A 21,915-nucleotide genomic window follows, 5' to 3' on the forward strand; every position below is an offset into this window, starting at 1 on the left:
CTCCACGAGAAACATAGTCTTATACACAAACAACCCCTGATGATGATAATGATTATTTCCTCTTACTCCACGAGGAGCATATCTTAAATACATATACAACCCCTGCTGATGATGATTATTATTTCCTCTCCATGAGGAGCATAGCCACATACAACCCCTAATCTTTTGTAATTTTTTAATGGGCTACATAACATTACTACAACCCCTACTTATTAAGTACATTTTAATAAATGGATTATTTCCATTTCCTCATCCTAACTTTATCAACTACCTACCTATCTTCACAAATGCTTCCTTATTACGTTCCGTTCCAATACAAAACCTAGCCTCTTGCGCTTCCTATTTCATGATAAATAATTCTTTCGTTTATAAGTTCGATCACTCCACGGCAACAAATTGTGACTATATACAAGATATAATCACTTTCCTACCCCTAGTATGTTTAAAATCTATACAAGACGAGACGCAAGAGACTTATTATAACGTAAAAATATTGAAAGTATTAAAATAGAATTTGTAACTTGCAGTGATTTTGTCATCATTGTGTTTAATACTACCCTGCAATCTGCATAATAATATACTTTAGAGTGGTCAAAAATACATAGTTCAGAATAATAACGATCTGTAATTTATTTTCTGTTACCCAATAAATTAAAATAATCTGTGACGGATAAAAGTTACTCTGTTAAAAAAAAATAACCTTCCGTCTTTTATTGTTTGTGGTGCAATGCTGCATAAAGTTTTTTCAAAACAAACTTTTGAAACTTTCTTCTAGCCATAACATTAAAAGAAATGCCTTTATGTGAAAACCGCCATATTGAGTAAATATTTACTTACTAATCTCAAAGGCAAACAACAAAACTTAATGTTTTTTCGAGACAAACGTAAGTTACCTATCCTACTATGCAAAAGTGAGTTAATATTGTGATTTATTTGTAAATAAGTACTATCTTAATCAAATTGGCTTGTTAAATTCCAGATAAAAGAACAGAAATCTACCTGCCTGATATCTAACATGAAGAGATGAAGCAAATTCCCTAACAACATCTAATATCCTGGTCTTTTCGGTACCAAATTGTAACGTTTCGCCCTACCTCCAGCCTACTTAACTCCTACCTAATGGATTTACTAAGAAGATATTTGAAAACACCTAACAAAACTAACTAGAGTGAAATAAGAGTGAAACAAATACTGCTTTAGATTGGCCATGAAACATCTAGGGAACCCCTACGTTGTGTGTTGTAACCCAATAAACGAAAGATAGTGAATTAAATAAAACTATGACCTAGAACTGATTACATACTTCCTACCTGCCTATAATTATTGACCTATATACTACAACTTTAATGTATAACTTTTATTTGTACGATAAATACATATTTATAGGTAAGTACATAAAGAAAATAATATAGATAATAATGTTTTTTGGTGTTGGTTAATAAGGGAAGCCCCTCCATACGCTTTGTAGGCCTTGATCACTACACCCGATTGAATCAATATATAAGACTCTAAAATAGATAAATAATAGCAAATATTCAATCGGAGCCCTCGTGGAACACAACCATTGACTTGGACATTCCTCCGCCAACTTATTTAATCACTTCCCTTGCTCCTAACCTTATATATTTACATGTTTTATATTTATTTCATGTAAATAAATCAACATGAATACATGTTGTCAAAGCTAAAGGGGACAATTTTATTTATAATCATAAATTAACTGAAACTAGAATAGTTCAATAATTTATAGTATAGTAACTTTATTAAATCATGAATTTCATAAGTATTTGAAAATATAATAATATGACTCTAATTTTGTAGCCAAGTGGGAAGTGATTTAGGTATTATTTTAAAAGATTAAATATATAATATGAAATAGTGAATATTCTTTGATCTTATTGGAATATAGGATAATTGTTATGAAATAGTGAATATTATATAAACTTATTCAAATATATTATAAATAGTTGTAATAAATATATCCTAGCTAACTTTATTCCTACTATATCCGTGCTATCTTTATTTACATTAGAATTTATTGATTTAACAAGGAAACAAATACTTCTATGGGTAAGAATTTACATAACTTTCTGAAAATATGCAAATTGGACAGGAATCTGATCTACCTTCAAGCCATTTGTATTTATTGAGCAATATAGGACCAGAAATGATTTAGTTTAAGTATCTAGAACCCTTATTTGTGATATCTTGACACTTATTAGAGTAAATTTCTCCGTCAATCAATTCTTTCCCTTTCTGTTACTTGTTTTTAAACTCAAAGTCAAATAATCTTCTCTGCCATATAAATACTACAATAAATCATCTTTGAAAAGTTTATCTGAGTATGTATCTACTTTATTCTTTGAATAATTACTATAGCATAGATTCTATAGAAGTATTTATTTACCTAATGAAAAATCAATAATTTGAACAAAGAACCATAGAACAAATTTGAAGGTAGGTGTATATTTTTTATTTGATAAGAATTTGTTATTTTTGAAGTGAGATCTATTGTCAGGTTTTAGTTATTTGATAATCATCATCATCATCATCATCACCAGCCCGCTTCTGCCTATTTGTATCTATCCAGAAGTCCCTATTCTAAACTAAAATAAGTTGAACCAAAGCTAAAATAAGGGAATGTGTAACGTGTAGGTTTTTCTCTAGCTAGCTAAATACTGAATGAGCGAGGTAGAAGACCTTTAGTGTACCTATCTAATCCCTATACCAGTGTGATGGAAATTGCAGCCGTGGGTTAGCGTCCTTCAAGAAATAAAGTGTAGGCATAACTTCTCAATCATATACGAGATACAAAAAGTAAATAGAAAGGTGACTTAGCTTCGCACACGGTGTTCCGCCTCGGCTTCACGCGCCTGGTCCTCAAGCTCCCACGGCACCGATCACTCCCTCCATCTGACCGTCTGCTCACCACGGCTGCCCACACAAAAGTGCCAAGTGCCCACGCGCTGCTTGCTTACGTGGATATTATCCTCTACCCTCAACTCGCCGATATCTTTATTAAGGCTCACCTACACTCAGAATAATTATCTTGATTATTCTGTGATCCGAAATCGGTACAACGAAGCTTGGCACGAAGTTAGCCGACACCCTGAATGATTTAATAGACAACTTTTCCAAAAATCCCACGGGAAAATCCTTCCAAAGCGTAACAAATCCCACGGAACATCCAGTCGTAGTTTAAATTCATTATTTGCGAAATAGTTAATGTTTCGGCATTGATGGAACATTACAATGTGTCTAGTGAGGTTGAGATTCAGTCATGTTTTTTAATAGAAAATGTTAGGTTCAGTCATGAAAAACTTGATACAGTTAGAAATTTTGTGACTAAGGACAAGGACTGTCAATTATTGATAGACCACATCAAACACGGATGGCCTTCAGATAAATACCAGGTGCAGGAACCCATCCGTGCGTACTGGGAGGTTGAGTCGTTTAGGGAGGCGCTTGAATATGTAGACGGAGTGATATTCAAGGACAAGCTGGTGCTGATCCCCAGCGGGCTGCGCGGGGAGATGCTGCGGCGCGTGCACGAGGGGCACCTCGGCGCGGACCGCTGCAAGCGCCGCGCGCGCGACGTCATGTACTGGCCCGGCATGTCGCGCGCCGTGGAGCAGCTGGTGCGGCGCTGCCGGCTGTGCGCGCTGCACGCCGCGCGCCCGCAGAGGGAGCCCATGATCCCGCACCCGCTACCGACCCTCCCGTGGGTTAAACTAGGATCTGACATATTTGAGTACAAAAAAGATAAGTATCTCGTACTAGTTAACTATTACTCAAATTTTATCGAGGTCAGTTTGTTAAATAGCATTACGTCAAAGTGTGTTATTAATGCTATCAAGGAACAATTTGCGAGGCACGGAATAGCAAAAGAGCTGGTAACAGACAACGGTCCGGCCTATGCCTCTAAGGAATTTAGAGCCTTCGCGAGTGAATGGGGTTTCATTCAACCACGTAACCACTTCACCCCACTATCCCCAATCTAATGGGCGTAGCGAACGTAGTGTACGTACGTACCATCAAGTCGCTTTTATTAAAATCTATAGATGCCAAGTCCGATTTCTATATGGCATTGTTAAATTTCCGATCCACTCCCAGAGACGGTATAGCTAGTCCAGCGCAGCTGCTAATGGGTCGGAGACTTAACACGTTGTTACCGACTCATGAAGAGAAATTAAAGCCTGAAAGGGATAACTCGGTAGATATCGCCAACTTGCAGAAGAAGCAGCGACTGAGCAAGTCGTGGTACGACGGTCGCGCGCGCGCCCTGCCTGAGCTGCGGGTGGGCGAGGAGGTGCTGACGGCGGCGGGCGGCGCCAGGCGCCAGGCGCGGGTCACGGCCCGGGCGCCGCAGCCGCGCTCTTACTTCGTACAGGACCGCAACGGTCATGTGTACCGAAGAAATAGGCGGCACCTCATTAGGCTAGCTGAGACGCAATCACAACTTGTTCCTCCCATTGTTCATTCACAACAGGTGAACTCTGAGGATGGTATCCAAGTCACTGCATCTAGCTCCTGCGGCAGCGATGACTATGACTCTTGTAAAGAGTTTGATGAAAATTTAAGATCATGCGAGTCGCGACCTAGGGCTAACAAAGGTTATACTGAACGGGCAGCTGCAAGGGTTGCTAAAAACAGGCTGAAAACCACGAAGTAATCTTAATGTAGCTGCTTTATTGATAAGTAATTTACCTGTTAACACTTTATTAATTGAATATGCTATATCAGCATATCATTGCTGTAATTAGGTAGGTATGTACATAAATATTCATAACAGTCATGAACACTCATAACCAAATGTACCTATGTAAGTACTTAATAAAATACCGTTAGATTTGTTAAAATTAAGTATTTGAAATGAGAGTTTAAAATTCTCTTATTATGTCTGTTCCATGTAATGTAATACTTACACACTTATACAATATTATAAAATCCTTGCATATTATATATAAGTTCTATTAGTACAATGTTTCTATAATTGCATAACTTTTGTAAAACAATATTGACTGATAGGGTAAGATATTATACTATTATAGTAGGTGCTTCACAATAGAACTAGGAAGATAGATTTGTATCTCGTTTATTAGTAAGTAGTTAAGTAAGAATGGAAAAGTTATTTAATTGATAGCCCAGAAAATAATTGTACGTGCATATACAATGTAGTTAATTTAGTGTGAGTACAAATACCTATATGTATAGATTTAAGTTTGTTTGGTTTATTTCTATCACCTACCTATACCTAATGTTTCTTTTTGTGAGGGGAAAGATGTAGTAGATTATTGAGTATGTGTGGGTAGCGAAATAATAAATCAGTCTGTATCAAGTACTCGTGCGTTTCACTTCAGAACCTTGAGTCATGTTCTATTTTATATTTTATATTGGGAAGTGATAGAGTTCCTGTACGTGTCTCTCTCGGGTAGAACTTTGTACATGTCTCTTTCTTTCACCATATAGCTGGAACTTTTTCATGATAAATCTTATCATACACTCAGGAGCAATGAAAAAGTTCCAGTGACGTATATCAAAGGTCTATAGAAACGCTAACGCTAATAAAATAGTAAGTTTTGATAGTTTACGCAAACCCCCAAAGCCTAATTTTAAAGAGATATAGTTAGCTACGGTCTACGGTGTACCAATTTTTTTGTATATACCTATATATTTTTTAATTCTGTTCCCCTGCCGAGGTAGATGTCACGAACATAATGTCACCAGCCCGTGAGCGCCGTGACGCACACACTCAATTACTCACATCTCACATGTTCGATTCTTTTGAAAGCGAACTGTGTCAGCGGCAGACGCGCACATCGGCAAACAGGCAGGATACGATGTGCCAGGTAAAAATCGACCAATGAAATTGCATAAAAACTCCACTCATGCAATTTTATTCGACGATTATTACTTCGCCCACCGCTCCGCTAGATTGCTCCACTCTGGTGGACAGGCACAGGCTCAAGATGAAATGCTCTGTTAAGGTACTGGTAGAAAGGTAGCTAAGCTAGCTAGCTAGCTACAATGAGAATGAGATGAATGACACAAGTCGGTGGAAGAACTCAGATTTTAAATATCGTGTACTTACCGGGTTTAATTTTTATGAAATATCGCCCAGTTGGAGTAACACCTTACTTCTTAATATTATTTAAAAATAAATTAAGTAGGTAGGATTTTCGCTGATTTAAATCAGCAGGTGGACATTTTGAATAATACTGTAGGTAGGAGGTAAGTATAGCCAGTTACTTTTTAATATTCTTGGAAAGTTTGATCAAAAGCCAATATGATCCGCTACCTTCAAAGGAGGCTGCAGATAATAATCCGTATCCAGCTTAATGCTTTCATCTCAGAAAATACCCAACAAAATATTTATAAACTAAAACATAGTATAAATCAGCATAATATAAGTACTTAATTTAAATAACAATATATGTACCTAAATAAATATCATATTTGTGCTATTAATGTAACTCAGTAATATTCACGAAGAACAAGGGGCTTGCACATTTTTGCGTTTGTCACTATCGTCCCAGACCTGTATTTGAATAGACAACGCTTGTCTCATTCCTTGTATAGAAACCAAGCGTGCCATTATTTTTATACCTACTGTCACGTCACGTCACTTGAACGATTTAGTTTAGGAACGTCCCTAATGACACTGCGCTAAAGGAAGATAATTTCACTCCCTTTTTACACGCGAAGTACATGCACTTGCGTTGTCTACTCAAATACAGGTCCCTATAGTGAATGACCTTCACAAGACCACACGGCGGCGCGCAATACGTCACTCCACCACACTACAAGCGAACACGTGATTTTTATCACGCATTTCTGCCGCTAAGCAGTCGGTCAACATTTATCGCTCTTCACTCACCGCCGAAATAGCTCAGTTGGGAGAGCGTTAGACTGAAGATCTAAAGGTCCCCGGTTCAATCCCGGGTTTCGGCAGAAAATCTTATTTTGCTTTTTTACTTTTATTTAATCATTTTATTTACAAACAAAACGCCTTAAAATACAAAATGAAATATTAATAAACTATAATATATATTTAACAAGTACTTTTTACAAGACAACAAAACACATTTCCACAGCCATTATACTTAAAAATAATATTTTCTCAGCATGCACCTCCTAAATCAATGATCTGTGCATTCCTCGACCTGTTTGACCTGGTGGTACAGCACCACACTATCCTTGCGCGCGTCCCTAGTGCCCGCAACGCTAGGGATGTGCTCGGCCGTGAACCGGTACCCGCGAGACATGCAGTAGAACACGGCTATCGACACGAACATCATGGCTGTGAAGATGAAGAACTGGGTCTCCTGTGAAAAAAAGAGAGGATTTTAAGAGGGTGCACTAAAATGGCAAGTTTTTAAAATCGTTTCATTGTACCTAATTCCAGTAAGAAGGTATATTTTTTTATACATAAATAATGTGTTTATAACGTGTCTCTTTCATGCGGCGTGATGTATAGAGATTTTTTATACAAGTAGGTATACATCGAAGGAGTTTAAATTCAAGACAAATATAACAAGAGTCCCAAAACACCAGCGCATTTTATTAAATGAGGCCTCAGCTCACACGTGTTTCACGTATAAACAGCTACGAGTTAGGCATATTCTTATACTAAAATATGATGAAACAGACAAAATCTCATTTGCTATAAAGAAGACGGAAAACTGTAATTTCTGCTACACAATCCGCCGCGTCAATCCCCCGGGACCCCGTGGGATTTCCGAAAAAACACATTACACGCTTCATAAGTCTACTTGTTACAGGCTCGAGTCCCGGCCTTATCACGGAGATGACAGCGGGAAATATACTTGCCATTCTCGGATATTTACTTTTCGGCTGTAGCCGACGATACAGTCAGTTTATTCAGAATACATTTATTATGTCTCTTCATTCAGAATATTATGTGCTTAGTTTGATCAAGATATCGATTATTATTATTTAGGTAGGTAATTGTAAATCTGATATTTTTTATAAAGTAAATATGCAGTTACTACAGTAGCTACATACTGTCGAATCGAAACAATAACATGAACTCGGAAAACTTTCCTTTTTGGTTTGTCCATAGCGTAAAGAACATCGTACAATCTGCTCTAATGTCATTTGTTTTTTATGGTTTCCCGCCCTTAGGCGCTTCATAGAGTAAACTCATTTTTCCGTTCAAGTCCTAGTGCTACTCTACAAGTATTATGATGACCATTTTGACTTTTGCAACGCTACGCAATAGGGAATATGCAAGTCGTTCAAATAAAGGTCAAATATTATTTATAATAAACTTTGTTATTTCATAACTACGACTCCATCAATATTTTTGATTATAATATATTTTTGAGCAAGTAAATGAAGTTGAAAAGTACAAAAAAACTTCGGTAACTTCTAACTTCAGAGAAACGTCACCCATTTTCTTAGGGCGGATGTGACGTCAAAATTCTTTATATATCAATCTCAGAATAATAACTTCTTTGCGTTTACGGCGGAAGTTAAATAAATGTCAAGTGTAAACAAAGAAATGTTAATGTCACCGAGTGTTTGTGATGCTCGTTGTGATCAGATACGATGGATCACATAAAAATTCTTCCAATAGATCCTAGCCTCCTATAACCTCTCCACTTCTTGTTTGATATGCTTGTTTGTTTGCAAAGTCTAGGATTTTTTATATTTTTGTTGGTAGTGTATGGGCTGCCACTAGTTGTTCTTTTGTAATGAGGCGTAAACAGCCATTCGCTAGTCAACGAGCCACTCAAATATGCTCCATATTGCAACACAATAAAATTAAATTTGTATTGTAAGTATTATGACATGAACATGACAAAAGTTGCTCTCTCATATGTGAACCCACCAATCCGCAGTGGACCAGCGTGGTGGGAAATGGTCCAAGCTTAGGAAGGGGGTTTAGACCTTTGAGATATGCACAATGGTTCCATTCAAGAGAGCCAAGTGCAGGTTCTTACACCCCCACAGATAATAGAATAGAATGACCCACTAACCCTAGCCTCTCTTACTGAGAACCAAAGTTACAGTAAGTACTTACATACAATACAAATATTACTTTATATTCATATTGCCATAATAGCGTAATATTGTGTACAAAGGTCCTCTGGTTTGCGCGCCCCCATTTCAAAAGAGCTACTTACGTGCTCCCATTACAAAACAGCCACTGGTCACACTTTATACACTTCCTTTTTATTTTGTTACCATGACAACATTGGTTTGTTGAAAATACAAAAGTACTCTGTGATTTCTTGATTAGGTAAAAAATCTATGCCGACTGACGGGACTCATTATTCTGAGCCGTGAAGTTAAAAGATTATGACGTCACACCAGCCCGCCATCCTGACGGGAATTTCAAAGTGGTCGTGATGGTTGTAATTTTTTAACTTTCTTTAAAATACCTTAAATTACTTATTTTGGCGTTGAATTTTTTTTTTACTATAATAAAGTGATGTAAAACTATCCAATAAAAGTATAAAAAAATTTAATGCATATTCCCTATTTCTTTTTTTTCGATTGCGTTTCTTACGTTTTCTTCTTTCTCTTCTCCAAGGCCCACTAATTATAACTTCCGTTCGAAAGCGTTTTTGTCGAAATTTACACGTTTCACGCTCTTTTCATGCTAATTCCAATGTTTGTAACCTACCTCTCAACACCCTCACTACGTAGACTGTAGAAACTAAGGTCGTTTCCGCCAGAAACGGCCGTGTTAAGCGTCTTTTAACATAAACTTCTTCATTCTATTCTTCCACTCCGTCCACCACAGTACCTGCTGGTAGTTGACACAGAGCCGCGACACGACGATGATGACGACGTTCCCGGCAGCTTCAGTCAGCAGGAAGCAGGCCGACACCACCGCCCGCATGCTGTCCGGGGCCTCCTTGAACGCGAACTCGTTGCCGCTCACCGCGAACAGCACCTGGAAACGAGGTGGTCGTTATTCTGAGAAATGGGGAAACTTTTTTCTTAATTGCCAGTCTTGTACGTGTATTAATATCATAGACAATTTACATTTAATCAAAAAGTCCTTGCATTTAATAAATAGGCGGTGATATTATTGTGTCGCAATAAATGAATGTCATATGAGCGCTTGGTCAAAGAAAAATATTAGATCTATAATTTATTGGTAAATAGGCCTAAATCAGCATACCTGTTAACTCGATATAAGTTTATTATACAATATACATTATACAATATACCTAGTTACAAAAATTATTATTATTATTTAAATCGTATCTGCATTATTAAGAGCACTTCAAAAATTATCTATTTATGTTTGGGCAGACACTTTTGTAAGTTAATCTGCAGATTATTGACTTTCGGAGGAAAGTTTTGGGTTTCTGACAGCAGGAGCCCCTGGGGCTGTGCTCAGACTATTGTAAATTAATGTTTGTTGATTTATTATACCCCTTCAACAGGGTCAGTGGTCCGAATACTGAAAATATTTTCATTGAAAATATACTTAGCAAACATCCAAGAACTTGCAGACGCATTGATATTTTGGGCATTTTAGTGATATTACTTATACGTATAATCATAGAATAACGAGGTATAATCTACATACTTATGTACTTATAATCATATTGTAATTATAGTCACAAGCAATAATAAAGTTCTACTTGCAAAATTTCGACACCAAATGACTCTATTTTTTTAAAAACATTTCATTTATAATTTGAGCAAAATATTTATACACACACACACACACACACACATGCACTCACGCCTTGTACTAATGTACTCCCTTGCGGGGTAGGCAGAGGTGCATTGCTGCACCCACTTTTCGCCAGAGTGTTATGTTAGTCCCAATGTAATAGGGGGCGGGCCTATTGCCATTTTTCGGGCACATCCAAGACCTGAGAACAAATATCTGTGTTTAAACAAATATCTGCCCCAGCCGGGAATCGAACCCGGGACCATCGGCTCAGTAGTCAGGTCACTAACCACTACGCCATTCGGTCGTCGTCGGCAAAATATTTATATTTTTATATAATATTCTTATGGAACTTTTTTAATGCTCGGTTTTTATTGCTCGCTATTTTATTGATCTGAAATACAATAATATTCAAAGGAATTTCACAGCTATTATACAATACAGTCACTTCCTATTTACTTTCTATTCTTGTAATAAATTGCTATAGATTCCAAGCTTCCTTAGTAGATGCCCGTATCCCCAGCACCAATAAATACTCCTTGACTGATGATGATGAGGCTAAATGATTTCCAATTCACTAACTCACCTCGGCTACAGCCATGATCAGGAATTGTGGAAGCATCCACGCCATTGTTATAGAATTAGGTGCAGTAATCACTAACACCTCAGTTTTCTGAAAAAATTATGATATGATTTTAATTGCATGTATAATTTGTATCATCATATAGTGATCACTAGAGGCGCTTGTTGTTGTAAGAATATGGTAAGAATACCCTTTCCGATTTCTCAATGGCCAATTTTCATGTAAAGCGCGCTACTTCTACAAAATGTTACTGTATTGTCATTATTATATTATAAAACAAAACGTACATATTCGTCTCCAATTGTATCCATCATAATGGTGTAAACGCCGCCGCTCTCCAGCTCTACATCCTTCAAGACCACTGTGTCATTGACAGTGACGGAATACATCGCCGTGTATACTTCATGCCTCTGAGACACACCCACGGAAATATTCGCCTCTATTTCTCCCCTCTTGTTGTTGTAAAGAGTCATGTTTGAGTTACTCAGGTTATCCGATACTAGGAATCTGAAAAGAGGTATTTGTCTGTTATCTCGACTTTGTAATTTATGAGCTGACTGGCCGAGTCTGTTTGTTGATAAATATTGAGATAACCGAATGTTGTTTAATTGGTATCACTAACTGTAACTGACTAGGTTTATTGGTTTTTATATCCCTTCGTCATCGACATTAACACCCTAAATCCGTCGCTGCTTTTCCGTTAATGAGAAATTAAACGAAAATCAAATAAAGATGTATCCTTGAAAGAAATCCGACTAATCAAATTATATAAAACCAATGACACAGCAAATCAAGATTTGCTTATAAAGCAGAAATTACCGATTCCTCAAATTGATTTATATTTCCTCCCTTATCTGAAATACAATTAGAGGAGTTACCTATCGGAACAACGGTAGGCAAAAAGCTGAATCAGAGATAAAATTTTAGGAGTGTCTTCATGTAAAAGTAGGGTAGTTCAAACGACTATCGTCTGGGTTTTACTACGCTATAATTTACGTGACTACGCATTAGGGTTGAATGTTTAATCCCTTCTTAGAAGTCATTAAAGGAGCGAACCCTCTAAGAATTGCAGATTTGTCGGATCCATGCTAATTTAGAAGATTTAGCACCTTCCACTGGAAAGTTTTTTGTCGAAATTCTAAATTACGTATCGGTATATTATAAAAAAAAACACCTTGATACTTAATACGCACGGGACACGGGCAACAGTATCCTGAAATTTCTATAAGGACTCCTTTTCCAAAAACAATCGTTAGTTAAAACAAATACCCATACATTTATTTGGTTTGTTAAACGCAATAGCGAGAAAATCTCCAATCAGGCATATTCTTCCAGCCCATCAAACACCGTAACCGGATTTCTGTATCCTATTCTTATTTACAATAAAAATATTCATATTTCCATCACAATAGAATTGGCGAAAGTAAATATTTCCCCACCTGACGACGGGGAATCCGGAGCGGCTTTTGTGAACGTGATCGATGTATCTCTCGAACTTATCTCCCGTGAGGTAATACGACACAGCGGCTGCTTCTGACAGAGTAAACACTTGTTCTCTGGGCTCTATGCAGTCGCCGCCCAGTTCGAAGGTAATGTTCGCTGTGCCGGTGATAATTATGTCCTTTTTGGAGTAGTGCTGTAGTGGGGCAATATTGTAGGTGATGTTGTCGTTGTGTAGAGAGACGGGGCAGGGGTGGCCGTTGAAGATACGCAGCTGCGAGTAGCCGGCGCGCGGCAGCTCCGGATAGGTGGTCTGCAAGGGATAGTCAATTGTTTTTGAACGTGCTGGATGGAATATTTTGGGGTTTTGAGTGCTGTGAATGAATTAAAGCAGTTACAAGGGATATAAAGACGTAAGGTATAACTAGATTTAGTTTGCAAGAGTTTATACAGTTACAATTAAAACGTTGATGTGTAGAGATTATATCCGCTTTTAATGTAAAATTCAGTTCGGTAGGATCGCTTTAGGACGGCGTTTTTAAAACTGGTGGTTTTAAAAAAGGCCACCCTACCGAATTTGAGTGTACCTACTTGCACTTAAGTGTACTTACTTACACTAATCCAGAACAAGGGGCCAACGGCTATAGAGGGTGTGAATTCAATCCATGGATAGATCGACCCGGTAAAAGCTTCACCTCTAGTTTATGAAAGTTGTTCAATAAATAAAAGCCGAAAGTTGGATGCGGAATAATACCCCATTTAGCCGAGTAACATCACGGTGGCTGACCAACCAATATTGTGCGATTGTTTAGTTGCGATAGCGTTAATCTGTTGTTTGCACTACCACTACTTTCCTTTATGGTCTTTAGGTTTATGTAACTAGTTGGATACAAATTTGATGTTCAGAAAGGGTTGGCAGATTGAGCATAGGTATGGCCGTTAAATTAGGTATATTATTGTATAATTTGGTTTATAATATTAAGGATCTACCATAACCGTTACGAAGTGGCATATTAAACTCTTCAAGGTCTCACGGAAAAATGCTTTATTTGTGTTTGCGAGGGCATGTTTCTTGGGGAAAGTTGTTCAGTATGACCATGCGGTTAAATTATTATCGTTTACTTTTGGGACATCTTGTATAGGAACACGTGCAAGGGCTCGAGAGTATCATATACCTTCGTCGCTCTCCCTACAAACACAAACTGGTAACTAATACCTACCTTCAGGTAGATCTCGAGGGTCCCGGACGCGATGAAGGCGACACCGGCCAGCGCGCCGCCCGCCACCAGCTTGTGCAGAGGGTTCCGTAGCAACCCGCGCGCGTGCAGCCACGGGTACACGCACTGGGAACAGAAGGGAAAAGCAAAACTGCAGCGGTTACCACGACTCTACAGGGTGTTGAAAAAAGCGTATACTAAGCTAACTAACTAACATGTGCAGAATGTTACATCTAAGCCCGGAACACTTAGGTTTCGGCTTAGTATACCCTTTTTGCAACACCTGTATACAGTATGAAATTTTTTTTTTTTTTTCTAAGTTAGTTGTGGTTCTAAGTTTGGTTAGGACATAGAAGGCTGATCACCTGATGTCCGAAACAGTGAAACGATCCATGCTGTCGGATGGGCATGTAAAGCAGTCGGTCCTGCGCCTAGCTCTCTCCAGTCGTGTCGGTCAATCCGTCCCATTGGGCTATGAGAGTGATGGAACAGAGAGTGCTCCTGTGTACTGCGCACACACTTGGGCACTATAATCTACTCCTGCGTAGATGGCTGATCTCAAATGAGATTGGCCGCCGTGGTCGAAATTCGGCCAGGAGGACATTATACAGTATGGGACAAAGAAGCTTGACCTCTCTCGGACAGAATGAAATGCTACTGGAGAGGTTATACAGAAATCAGCATTGATCATCAATCGTCAACTTATTTACTGTTGTAATTAGATATGTTAAGAACCATATGTTTTATAAAAATAATAATTCCAATTTGTTTAATTATACTAGCATAATAAAGGTGAAAGTGTGTAATAAGTATCTATGGATATTTTGTTTCTCTTTCACGTAAAAAGCACTTGACCGATTTTCATGAAATTTGGCATGCAGGAAGCTGACACTTTGGAATACCTGAGTCCGCGTTGTTTTATGATTGGAATATTTTGGATAGTATTATTTTTTGCATTATAGTAACGGTATTGGAATAGAGGTGCGATATTAGACAGGGTTAGTGACTGGCGCCTAAATCGAGACAAGTTAGTGCTGAGTGCTGACCCGCAAAAAAACTTGTGTAAATTAAGTTTAAGTCAGTAAAAGTCAGCTGGCTGAAAATTCGCATATGAATATTTTGAAGTCAGTCGGCTCAGCGCTCACTTGTTTCGATTTCGGCGCCAATCACTGACCCTGTCTAAATCTACCTTTAGACTCATATAGGCTAAGATAATCCAAACAGTACAATAGTGACTGACCTTCTGCATGGTGGGTATGATGAGCAGGATGAAGGTGGGCACCAGCACCTGCATCTGGTCCGGCTTCACCGTCAGTAGCCAGAACCGCCCGTCCATCTTGGTAGCCTGCAGTGTCCAGCGGGAACCCTGGGGGTAGCAGCAACTTCAGTTATTTGAAGTTTGTAATAGGCTTTTGTCATATCTGCCGAAGAACTTTTAATCGTTGGGGTAGACGAGTTCTTGAGTGGGGACCACGAACAGGCAAACGCAGCGAGGAACGCCTGCCCGCTGGACCGATGACCTTAGGCAGGTAGGATAGTGGCTGGATCAGGAAGGTTGAAGACCGGGTGTTGTGGCGCATTGGTTAATAACTGACTTTTGAGCAGACGGTCCCGGGTTCCGGTCGGGGCAGATATTGGTGGGGTCTTGGATCTATAAATTTTCTGCGGTGTGATATCTTCAACCCTCCTGCCAACCGTGGAGGTTATGGCTCGAGACATAAAGGAAATTCATATCCTACAGTGGATAAAGTGGATTGTTTACCGGCTGTGTGTATGAGTGCATATGATTCGAACCCATGCCCTCTGAAGAATGACGCCCTTTCGTCCTTACGCTTACCGACACGTAAACTATTCATACACATTTCTTTTTATGCATTTCGCTAAAATATCATAATGCTTTTTCTACCGTGTGTGTTTTATGAGCGCAAAATTTTCCATCCCATTTATTTTTCCGCGCATTAACGTATTTAAAACATGCATTTTCAGTTTTCATGAGGTGAACAAAGCTTTATCCTGAAATCCAGTTAAATGAAGCTTAAAATGAAGAACTGTGTCAACATCAACAATATGATTTTCGCAAACCCTTTCCGATAGTATTTATGTGAGTGAGATTGTTCGCACGGAGATGTTGAATTCTGATAACAGACCGATTATCTTAAGTCAAAAGAAAGCATTTCACCCAATAAAGCGATTCCAAAGACTTTCTCGACCATAAAAGTTGAACTTTCTCCCCCAGCATCAACAAGTCTAGACTCGTAAAATTTCTTACTGAATTATAACTGCGTAGAGAAACTTTTTATGTCTTCTACAGCTTTTTCTTCACAATATTTAAGCGGAATATTACATTACAATAATAGAAAACAGGCAAGTTATTATATTACGAAATTAATGGAGCTACCCTTAATTGTGATGTTCAAATGCCCCTCTGTATTTAGCTTTTTTATCTGGATTCCATTCTCATCATCGACCAATAACTAACTCAGACGTAGACTACTCCAAAGGACGTCAATGAATACAATCTCATAATGACTGCATCCATAGGTACAAGAAAGTCACTCTTTTTTCGAGTGTCTTGTTAAGTTCAAATTTATATCTCAGAATTTCCACTGAAAACAGTTTTAAGGCTCGCGACCTATCACATGAGTACAAATGTACAGCGAAAAGCGGATAACTTGCTTTCGAGAGTATTCACAAAGTACTCTGTGCTTGCGAGTCACCTCTGACTACCCCTTCGGGGATTACAGTCGTGAGCATTATGTATGTATGTACAGTTTTAAGTACCTATACATAACAATAGAAGTTCTCACCAATTGATCCAGAAGAGCCCAGAACACGGGCAGCACAGTGAACAGCGTCAGGATGCTGAGGGTCTGCTTCACGTCCCGGATGAAGGCCGGGTCGAAACTGTCGGCCGTCGAGTCCAGCCAGTGCGACCGGGACGATATCCGCCTCTTTAGTACGGCGTTCTTTACACCCAACTGAAAAAGAAAATACTTATTGATTATTGACGAAAAACAGTGAATTTATTATGAATTCGTGAAGGACTGTTTTTAATTCTCTATTCTTTCTTCAAAATTAACTTTATGTTTATTGCGTAAATCTCATTCGCTTTATTTCAAATTTAGGTTTTGAGAGTAGGTAGGTACTAAGGTGGAATTTCAACGAACGCTTAAAAAATTTAGTCGTCTGTCAGTTAGTACAAAAATGTATTTAAAATTGTTTTTGTAAAAGTGACCTTAAAACTTTAATAAGTGTCTTCACTTCAGAATCGCTGCCAACATCATGTCAGAAGTCATAGTACGTACATTGCATGCTATAAACAGCCCTTACTTAACATGACAGAGTAATGCCAGACAAATAGGAACACGGATAGGCCATTTAGGCGTTCGCGTTCTCTGTGCGCTAAATGTATCGTTCCAACAGAACAGACCACTCAGTCGTAATGAAGTGGACGGCCCCATTTCCCTGTACTTAATGTACTCGTAGCATTTGGTTCGTTTGTTAACAAGTTGGGAGAGAAGGTAAAATATTAATTGTAAATGTACATAGGTATTAAAATATAGAAAAAAAAAACTGCAAGTTACATATTTATGAATATCTACAGGGTTCCATGACACCGCAATTTCATTTTTTGGACTTGACCTACGTATACCTACAGGGTGTTGCAAAAAGGGTATACTAAGCCGAAACCTAACAACCTTTAGCTACAACTGTAGATTAATACAAAATAATGTACGGTAGGTAATTTTAAAGTTTCAAAGCATTTAAAATAATAAGCTCAAAGGCATCTTATCGCCTCTAAGCACGAGGCGTAGCGAAGTTGTTAATACAATTAGCCATATTGTTTGGAGAGGTGCTCACGCCGAGAACCCTTGCCTATCGCTGAGGTGATTTCATTAGCATCGGTGCAAATTCAATAAGAATTATTTCGTTTACCAGACGAGTTAAATGTACAGTTGCTGAAACGTTGGGCTAGAGCGAAAAATATATATTGACTATGCTAGAGTCATATTAGTTGAGATGAAAATAATTAATTATGATAAAGATAAGTTGATTGTTGTCTGACTGTGGCCATGTCAACTGCCAAAGGGATGGATTAATTTGATCCATTGTTAAACATTTCATTAATTCAGTCGGCCGTTTGAAAATAGTTATTGTTCCCTTATACTCAATATTCGTATTTATAACTAACTAGCTGTTCCCGCGCGCTTCGCTTCGCCTTAAAAAGTTTTCCCGTGGGAATTCCGGGATAAAAAGTAGCCTATGTTCTTTCCCAGGGTCTAGACCGTATGTATACCAAATTTCATTCAAATCCGTTCAGTAGTTTTTGCGTGAAAGAGTAACAGACAGACAGACAGACAGACAGACAGACAGACAGACAGACACAGTTACTTTCGCATTTATAATATTAGTAAGGATATCAGTTATTAAATGCAATGCCAACAAAATAAACCAATGAAATAAATAACTGAGCATTTAAAATGATCCGACAGCGCCACTGAAACAGATAATCGTATCCACATGTACCGTCCGTATAAACTATTTATTACAACTGAATACAAACCAAACAGCAGTCGTGTTTGCAATGGAAACCGCTATGTGTTGATAACATTATAAATACATAACGATTAAACACGTGGGGCTTTACCTTTTCAGATAATTTGATAACTAAGTTTGGTTAAGGAAGAAGGGTAAAGATCCTTTCTCAGGAACTATATAATAACGTGTTCTATAAATAAACAGACTGTTTGGAAAGTAAATATAACCTTTTAGTCGTAGCAAAACAAATTAAACAAAAATAGGTAGGTACAGAAAGATAGTCGGCCAAAAAGCTGGAGATATCTGAGCACCCCTGATTTAGATAGGTATTTTAATGCCATTTACAAAATTTACGGCTGGGCAGATCAGAAACCTATTTACACTACGTAGCATTTGTCTGCTTGCCAAAAACCGTTTTAGAATAGTAGGTGGTGTAGCTCTCCCGCAAAGTAATCCTTAAATTTAATCAAGTATGTTTAAAATTTCGTTCTAGGTCTGTTCAAGCTAGGTCTACCATCTACCTAATTAATAATAAACTAATAAGATAAGAATAACTTACCGCTACACATTTAATGAAGTCGAAGACGACATTTCCTTCAGGCTCTTTCAGCACGTAACTCTTCTTTGCGCTCACGAAAGTTACTGAAAACATGAAAAAATAATCCTTAGGTTAGCGTTACCGGGTTTTAGAAAAAACTCACTAAGAGACGTATTTAAGAAATTATTACTTAAACTTTAAAATCTTCCTGTTAACACTATACAAGTGGATCCCCCAATCATACTCACTCATAGAAATAATGATAATAATACTGGGTGCACCAAAAGCTAAGGAATAACAGTCCTTATCGCCAAAGCAGCTGACCTCAGATCTAAGAATAGGCGATACGGCTTTAGCTATTAGACTTCCTGTGCAAAGAGTGAAGTAGAGGACGCTGAAGTAGATAGCCAGATGTTTCTCCTGATCAGGAAGTTTGAACTGATCTCCCCCAAACGCCATCACACAAGGCTTGATGCCTCCAGTACCCACTGTTATCAGGAATAGACCGATAAGAGTGCATAATCTGCAACAATAATAATAATCATAAACAACAGTCATAATTTACTAGAATAGAATCATATTTATAAGGTTAGTTGCCAAGGCTAACTATTTATGGGTATAATAATATTTGAATAGAAATGATCCGTTTTCCGGACTCTCTGTTGTCAAAGCTTATGTAACTACATCACTATAAATAAGACAAATTATATATACTCAGCCAATAGGTAAGGCTCTATACGGTAACATGCAATAAATTCCTTGAATCTTACGTCTGATAGAAAAATCATCATCAAAACCAATTCTGTAGCAACTTATTGGATATCTACATAAGAATTCAAAGGCTGTTTAGGACATTATGTTTATAGTTAGGTCCAACCAATAATAAGTTTGTAAAAAAAAGTATTTTAGTTGATTCTACAGATCCAAAATTTGGATCAGGAAATAGATGACTGTTGCCATAATTCATAGATGATTTTAAAACATACTTATGTTTTTTTAAACAACTACATATTATGTTAGCCGCATACTTACGGTAGCTATTACTGTGAGAATTAATATTAATAAGGGCAGTTAGGAACGTATGTATGTAGTTTGTACTTAAATGAATGATTAAACACATTCATGGTATACCTCGAGGTCTTACCTGCCGGAAAGGGCTAATTGGGGTACTGCGGTGACGGCAACGAGGATGTTCCCAGTGGCATACACGAACAACATGTAGAATATCGTTCTGCAAAATTATACACATACTTAGGCCTAGAAAGAAAGCAGGAAACTATATTGCCGTACCATCACTGTTTTATAAGCGCGGGAACATATCCATAGTACAGTTAGCACTTATTAAATTTCCAGCTTTCTTTTTGTATACATACAGGCCTTAGACAGGTAAGTTAATTAGAAGGTTATTAGAAATATGATATATTATGCATATAACTTTTAACATCCAAAATCCGAGTACTTTACGAATATCAGTATTTAAATTAACATGTGCCCTGGTCTGGGATCGAACCCAGCACCTTCGGCATAGCAGCCAGAGCAACCACTAAACCGACCGATCGTCCAAGCAGTTTTCAGCTTCGATTACTTTCGGCATAGACTAATATTTATTTAGTTTATTACCTTTTGGTATTTATTTAGGACATCTTAAGTACTTATTCGGTGACTTACCTATATTTCCCCAGATAATTATCTGCAAGGATGCCTCCGAATATCGGGAACAAATAGACGAGCGTGCTGAATAAGTGGTAGATCTCTGTTGCCCCGTCGTCTGTGTAGTCGAGCTTACTGCGCAGGTATAGCGTCAAGAATGCTGGAATTGTTTCATTATTTATTTTTAGAAATTATCTTCTACCTGTAGTCCATTTTCCAATGCTAGGGTGTAGGATATCGCTTTCATTAGGGCATGGGTATGGTGGCATGTATAAAGTGTAAACTTAGACAGTGGCTGACATAATAGTAAACCTTTTTCTATTAGGGTACCAAGAATAGAATAGATAGAACAGAATAGAATATAACTTTATTGATCACACACACAAATAGTAATACCTACAAAAAAATACTTATCTACTACCAAGAGTACTCAACTACCTATCTAATCCGATAGGTACACACTACTTACTATCATGCAGTGTACAAAACTGTCCGTAACATCTTACTTTCTACAGACAGAAGAGCTATTTACACTTCAATAAGAGCTGCTATAGCTAGCTTAGTTTTTGACAGTTATCAAACAAGGCAGTAGTCCATGGCTTGTAAAGTAAATCCGGCTTAGCTTACCTCTCATCCCAGAATAAGAGAAGCGTTCACAAAACTCGGCAATCAAAATAATTATAACGATTCTGGGAAATCGATCTTTGACCTAAAACAAATCACGATTATTAACACAAAATCACAATTCAGTTAAATCGTATATTTCAATATCGAAAATTCACACACACCACATCCTTTTGAGGGGTTTCCCCCATACACCTCTCCTTTTCATCCATGTCTTGCAGACGTATTCTTTGTGTTATTTAGAACGAGCAACTAATGAATTTAGCAATGTTTTAATTACCTATATGCAAGTCGTCTGTGCGATTCCAAAACCTTGTATGTAACATAATAAAAAAAACGTGTTTTTGATAAAATGTATGCATTATTTTAGGTGATTTGAATTCAAACAAACAAAGCTATTAATAAGTTTACCAGTATTTAATACAATTTTTATGTGAAAATAAAGGTAATTAAATAAATATAAACTTAATTATACTTTTATTACCCATTGCGTAACTCCTTAAATACCCGATCTTTTAGTTAAAAAACTCAAAATTTAAACTTCTTCATTTTGTTTAAAAATTATTCCGGAGGTTGTACCTTAAAACTTATAAAACATATAAATCTATTGTTATAAAAGAAAAAAATAGGAAATACTTTCTACTTTAAGGACGCCGTAAGTAAT

At 37.6% G+C, this 21,915-nt stretch overlaps 1 protein-coding gene, 1 long non-coding RNA gene and 1 other non-coding gene across 3 annotated transcripts; 2 read left to right on the forward strand and 1 right to left on the reverse strand.

The window, feature by feature from the left end:
- The first annotated feature begins 727 nt into the window (after nucleotides 1–727).
- LOC125491022 lies at nucleotides 728–1,306 on the forward strand. The gene is made up of 2 exons (XR_007268054.1): nucleotides 728–884; nucleotides 980–1,306. It is a non-coding gene; the product is annotated as an uncharacterized LOC125491022 (long non-coding RNA).
- A 5,572-nt stretch (nucleotides 1,307–6,878) lies between these two features.
- Nucleotides 6,879–6,951, forward strand: Trnaf-gaa. Its single transcript has one exon. It is a non-coding gene; the product is annotated as a tRNA-Phe (tRNA).
- A 77-nt stretch (nucleotides 6,952–7,028) lies between these two features.
- On the reverse strand, nucleotides 7,029–21,534 carry LOC105393306 (peptide transporter family 1). Its single transcript, XM_038120726.2, has 14 exons — nucleotides 21,416–21,534; nucleotides 21,255–21,336; nucleotides 20,646–20,787; nucleotides 20,122–20,208; nucleotides 19,226–19,500; nucleotides 18,999–19,081; nucleotides 16,708–16,878; nucleotides 15,141–15,266; nucleotides 13,904–14,026; nucleotides 12,683–12,996; nucleotides 11,531–11,750; nucleotides 11,247–11,333; nucleotides 9,776–9,925; nucleotides 7,029–7,325 (listed from the first exon to the last, which is right to left on the reverse strand). The coding sequence occupies exons 1-14, from the start codon at nucleotides 21,461–21,463 to the stop codon at nucleotides 7,140–7,142; spliced, it is 2,094 nt and encodes a 697-aa protein (XP_037976654.2). The 5' UTR covers nucleotides 21,464–21,534; the 3' UTR covers nucleotides 7,029–7,139.
- Nucleotides 21,535–21,915: the final 381 nt, after the last annotated feature.

Source organism: Plutella xylostella, chromosome 29 (assembly GCF_932276165.1).
Source record: "Plutella xylostella chromosome 29, ilPluXylo3.1, whole genome shotgun sequence".
Lineage (NCBI taxonomy): Eukaryota > Metazoa > Arthropoda > Insecta > Lepidoptera > Plutellidae > Plutella > Plutella xylostella.

Coding starts and splice junctions, on each gene's coding strand:
- LOC105393306 (XM_038120726.2), bottom strand. CDS start 21,463: ATGGATGAAAAGGAGAGGTGTATGGGGGAAACCCCTCAAAAGGATGTG. Junction 11,751..12,682: donor TCCGGATTCCCCGTCGTCAG/GTGGGGAAATAT, acceptor ACCTCTTTTCAG/ATTCCTAGTATCGGATAACC. Junction 11,334..11,530: donor ATACAATTGGAGACGAATAT/GTACGTTTTGTT, acceptor TAATTTTTTCAG/AAAACTGAGGTGTTAGTGAT.